Raw genomic sequence first — 5,517 nt, forward strand, 5'->3', positions numbered from 1 at the left:
CTGGCCTGATTTTTTTTGTTTGTTTTTTGAGACAGAGTCTCCCTCTCTGTTGCCCAGGCTGGAGTGCAGTGGCACAATCTCTGTTCACTTGCAACCTTTGCCACCTGGATTCAAGTGATTCTTATGCTTCAGCCTCCAGAGTAGCTGGGGCTACAGGTACATGCCACCATGCCTGGCATTTTTTTTTTCTGAATATTTTAATCTGTGGATGGCTGAATCCATGGATGCAGAACCCATGGCTGTGGAGGGCTGACTGTGTTGTACATCATGCCTTGCAAAGGATTTTCAAGCAATTTATGTGTGTGGTCCTCATTATGGCCCTATAAGGTCTACAGGTCAAGTGAAGAAAACCCTCAGATCCCTAGAGTTGGTTCCTAAAATTAAGATTTTCAGTGCTATGTACATGGCTGTCATTTATACAGTAGAATGTATTTCAGCTTCTTAAAATAAAGCAGACTTCTCATTTAACAAGACAGAACTCTCCCTTTCTCCAGCCTAGCCTCTCCCTTTGGCCAAGAGACCTTTCTGAAGTGAGCTTCATGTTAGAGGGAAATTGTGAATCTCAGTTTCTACTTGAACAGCCATGTAATCTCTCTTGTCTTGGAAATCCAGTTGCCCGTGTGTGTTTTCCCACTGTAAAACTTCTACCCTAGTTTCCTCCTCCTTTTGGGGATGATGATGATCTCAGCATTGCTTACTATAAAGGGATTCTATGAAGATCAGGTAAGGAAGTCAGTGTTTATGAAAACACACTGTAAGCCAGGCACAGGTTATGCAAGCCTTTAGTCCCAGCTACTTGGGAAGCTGAAGTGGGAGGATCACTTGAGCCCAGGAATCAGGCATTTGAGGCTGTAGTGTGCAATGTTAGCACCATGACTAGGCACTGGACTCCAGCCTCGGCAATGTAGTGAGACTCTGTCTCTTAAAAAAAAAAAAAAAAAAAGAGGCCAGGCACAGTGGCTCACATCTGTAATCCCAGCACTTTGGGAGGCCGAGGTAGGTAGATCACTTAAGGTCAGAAGTTTGAGACTAGCCTGGCCAACATACTGAAACCCTGTCTCTACTAAAAATACAGAAATTAGCCAGATGTGATAGCTCATTCCTGTAGTCCCAGCCACTCGGGAGTCTGAGGCATAAGAGTCACTTGAACCCGGGAGGTGGAGATTGCAGTGAGCCGAGATCATGCCACTGCATTCCAGCCTGGGTGGCAGAGCAAGACTCGGCCTCAAAAAAAAAAAAGAAAAAGACATTGCAAACTGTAATTTGAATTATAATCTAATCATAAAATGCCAGAAGTCTGCTTATTTTGTTTCTCTTCCCAGAGGGAGCCCATGCCCACTGCTTGAGTCACCTATTACCAGAATTATTTTAGTCTGTGGAACCAGTAGTAGGCAGTGGTATATCTTATCCTTGGAGAAATGAGCATGTGGAGGCTTGGTCTTGGTCCCGTTTTGGAAGTTCTTAATTCATGTGATACCCTATTCTGGCAGGATTTCTAAACTTAGGTACTAAAGGTCAGATCTGGAATGATCCTGAGTACAGTCGCTTCTGTCCCTGTGGAATTAGAGTGTGCCACCCTCCTGGCATATGGCTGCAACCCAGATATGATATTGTGAGAGAAGAAATATATATTTGGTCTTTATCCCTGGTTCCTGGCACAGAGCTCTTGAAACCCTTGCAAAATGATTGGGGTGAGAGGAGTGTCTTTTGTTGTTTATAATAAGCCCCTTTCAACAATATGTAAGTTTATGGGGTTTTTTTTTTTTGTATAGCCGGGGGTCTCACTTTGTTGCCCAGGCTGGTTTCGACCTGGCTTCAAGTAATCCTGCTTCGGCCTCTCAAAAATGCTGAGATAATAGGAGTGAAGGCATGAGCCTCTATGCCCAGCAATGAGTTTGTGTTAATAAGGTGTCTCTTGGAGGGTAGAGGCTGGTTGCTAGAGGAACAAATATGTGAGTAGAAGGTTGGAACTTGTAGCTTCTCCCACTCCTCCCTGACTTTTGGAAGGGGAGAGGGGCTGGAGATTGAGCTAATCACCAATGGTCAGTGATAGTCAATCATGTCTACATAATGAAGCCTCCATAGAAATCCTTGGGTTTGGAGAACTTCTGGGTTAGTAAATATATCAAAATGTAGGGAAGGTGGCACACCCGGAGAGCAGGCTCCCACCCCATACCTCGTCTTTTGCATCGCTTCCATTTGGCTCTTCTTCCCGAGGCGTATCCTTTATAATAAACTGATAAACGTAAGTGAAGTGCCTCCCCGAGTTGAGCCGTGCTAGCAAATTATTGAATCTGAGGAGGCAGCTGTGGGAATCCCCAATATATGAACAAGTTGGACAAAAGTGTGAGTAACCTGGGGACTCACTACTTGTGATAGGAGTCTGAAGTGGGGACAATCCTGTTGGATGGAGCTGTGAGGTCTCTGCTGACTCCAGGCAGTTAGTGTAAGAATTAAGTTAAATTGTAGGACACCCAGTTGGTGTCTGCAGAGAATTGGAGAATTGCTTGGTATGGAGACCTCTTGCCCCTGCACATTTGGTATCAGAAGTGGAGTGTTGAGTATAGAAAAAAGAGTTTTTCATCTCTACCAGAAGTTCTCTGAACCCTGTCATTTAGAATTTTTATGGAGGTTTATGGTTGGCATGATTGATTCAATCACTGGGTACTGGCGATTGGCTTAGTCTCTAATGAGGTGGGGATGCCGTGAGGAGTTGAGGTTGAATTCCAACCCTCTACTCCTGTGGTTGGTTCCTCTGGCAACCAGCCTCCATCCTGCATGAATCACCTCATTAGCATAAACTCAGGTATGGTTGAAAGGGGCTTATTATGAGTTACAGACAGCCCCATCACTCAGAAATTCCAAGGGTTTTAGGAGCTCTGTGCCAGGAACTAGAGATGAAGACCAAATATGTATTTCTAATTATATGACTGTCACAGGTATACTCTTTGCCTTCCATGTAGGGAGTATGATTTAGATTCCTGACAGATTATTTTTTTCTTTCTCTAGAGGAACCAGACTAGCATTTCCCAGTGGGTTCCAGTATGCAGCCGATTGATACCTGTGTCTTCTACCCAAGTACAGGGTGGCAGGGCTCTGTCTGGCACTTCCCAGGTAAGATTTGTTGTTCTTTTGCTTAGTATGAAAAACTTAGTGTTTATGTGCAAATGTCATGTATTTATAGATTAGCCAACCAAATTGTGTGATGGAAAAACCTCATGAGACCACTCTGGGTCTCTGTGGTGCCAGCTTAGGACTGATTCCTAAAGTATGGTGTCTAGGGCGTTGCTTCTAAATGCCCTAGCAGTGGAACTTAGCCTAGGATACCATGCTACAGTCTGATGATTTTTACTGTTAGGGAGTATTTCTAGATATTCATCTCCGAGTTAACCTTTTTCAGTTTTCTTTTTGTAGCCACCTTGTGCTACTTTTATTTGGGCGTGAGAATTATTTCTTTTTCCGGCCGGGCGCGGTGGCTCAAGCCTGTAATCCCAGCACTTTGGGAGGCCGAGACGGGCGGATCACGAGGTCAGGAGATCAAGACCATCCTGGCTAACATGGTGAAACCCTGTCTCTACTAAAAAAATACAAAAAACTAGCCGGGCGAGGTGGTGGGCGCCTGTAGTCCCAGCTACTCGGGAGGCTGAGGCAGGAGAATGGCGTGAACCCGGGAGGCAGAGCTTGCAGTGAGCTGAGATCCATCCAGCCACTGCACTCCAGCCTGGGCGACAGAGCGAGACTCCGTCTCAAAAAAAAAAAAAAAAGAATTATTTCTTTTTCCTTTATATGAATATGAAATCCAAGAAACAATTATTTGAGGTATTCATTTACCGTTGGCCACCTAATTCATTGTAATGTAGTTCACCTTGGACCTTGTGTGAGGGCTTTTCTCCCCTCCTGATTTTTGTTAATAATACAAATAATTTAGTAATAAGGGAAATAAAAATCACCTACAACTTCAAATCTGAAAACGTCAGTATTTTCATCTCTGCTGGTTCTTTTATAGCCTCTGTGTGTGTGTGTGTGTGTGTGTGTGTGTGTGTGGTATATGTATTTTATTCCTGAAGTACCCTAACAAATGTCCACAGAATTTTATATTCTGGTACTTTTTCACTTATTAGAGTGGACATTATTCATATTGTTTTGATAGACTTTGTAATTAAAAATTTAATGGCCATATAATATTTTATTTACTTAGTCTTTGATATGAAAATCTTTTCCTTTTTTTTTGCCATTATAAACTTTAATTTTCTTACCATTGTCTTAGCACATATTTTTTTCTTACTTTTAATTACTTATTAAATTTCTAGGAAGGCATACCTTGGGTCAGAGTATGAACAGTTTGCCTCTTCAAGAAGTTGTTTTAATTTATGCTACCATCAGCAGTGTATATATAACTAGTTTTTCATCATTACCTCTCTCAAGTTGAGTTTTTTTTAACTTAAATAAATTGGTAGAAATGTTACCTTGTTTTACCTTGTATTTCTTTGTTTAGCTCCCAGGGTTATGTATATTTTCTGTGTTGATCAGTTGTTTTTCAGTTTGTGAAAATTGTATGCTTATGGCATTTCTCCATCTATTGGGAACTCATTTTTCTTACCAATTTATGATTTTTATCTGTAGCCATTAACTTTCTTTTTCATATTTGATGCAATTAAAATATGTTTGCTATATGTAATTATATATATTATATAATTTATGTAACATACATAATCTACTTTAAAATTCCCTCCAATTAATGTGTAAGCCCTGCCCTTCTGAGGATATCTTGTTTTTTTCTTGTATTTTCTGGTCTTTTCACTATGCCTGGCACAGAGTAGTCACTAAGTGTGTGTTGAATGAATGGAGAATATGCCTGTACAGAAGAGGCATCCACTTTGGGTAGTTATGCAGGTATTTCTTTTCAGAGTTGGGGCTGTGTTCTGTTACTTTTTGTACAAAATTTTAATAGCATTTGTTATTTGTATGTGCGTAGATGGTAGGGGAAAAGAACGCATTATATGAATCTCTGACTTGTGCCCTACTCTTTGAGTCAGTAAACGTTTCTTGAGCACCTAATATGTACCAGGTGCTGTATTAGGCTCTGGGACAACCTTATAACAAGCATTTATGTAAATAACTCAAGGTGGTTTATCTCATGCTGACCAGATGTAATTTTAGTCATTGTAAATCAAATGGACCTTTTGTTATATGGACTGTAACTTACTGGAGTATCTTCCTATCTTTGAGGTCCCCTGGTTGTAAACTTCTGCTTCAGAATGGCATCCTCAGATACATGTCTCACAGGGAAGAAGGTTTGGCTCAGAATGAGAAAGAGTTTTGTTAATTAGAATTGTGCATAATGGGATGTGTGGGCTGTGTTTTTCACGTAGTAAATTTACTCTTACTGGAAATATTCAGGCAGTGGTAGGATGAATGTATGCCAAGGGCCTGACATAAAGGAATCTTTCCTTGGATGAGTGGTAGTATCAGATATCTGTAAGATAATGTCCAATGCTATGATCCTATTATTGTTTT

General features: G+C 41.2%; 1 protein-coding gene across 3 annotated transcripts in view; it reads left to right on the forward strand.

Moving 5' to 3' along the window:
- LOC105533839 (ubiquinol-cytochrome-c reductase complex assembly factor 1) overlaps positions 1 to 5,517 on the forward strand; it is a 131,372-nt gene that overhangs the window by 25,168 nt on the left and 100,687 nt on the right. For all 3 annotated transcript variants that reach the window (XM_011972399.1, XM_011972400.1, XM_011972401.1), the window contains exon 2: positions 3,010 to 3,114. In XM_011972399.1, the coding sequence (XP_011827789.1) occupies positions 3,010 to 3,114 (105 nt within the window). The remainder of the gene's footprint in view (positions 1 to 3,009; positions 3,115 to 5,517) is intronic.

Source organism: Mandrillus leucophaeus, unplaced genomic scaffold, assembly GCF_000951045.1.
Source record: "Mandrillus leucophaeus isolate KB7577 unplaced genomic scaffold, Mleu.le_1.0 Scaffold129, whole genome shotgun sequence".
Lineage (NCBI taxonomy): Eukaryota > Metazoa > Chordata > Mammalia > Primates > Cercopithecidae > Mandrillus > Mandrillus leucophaeus.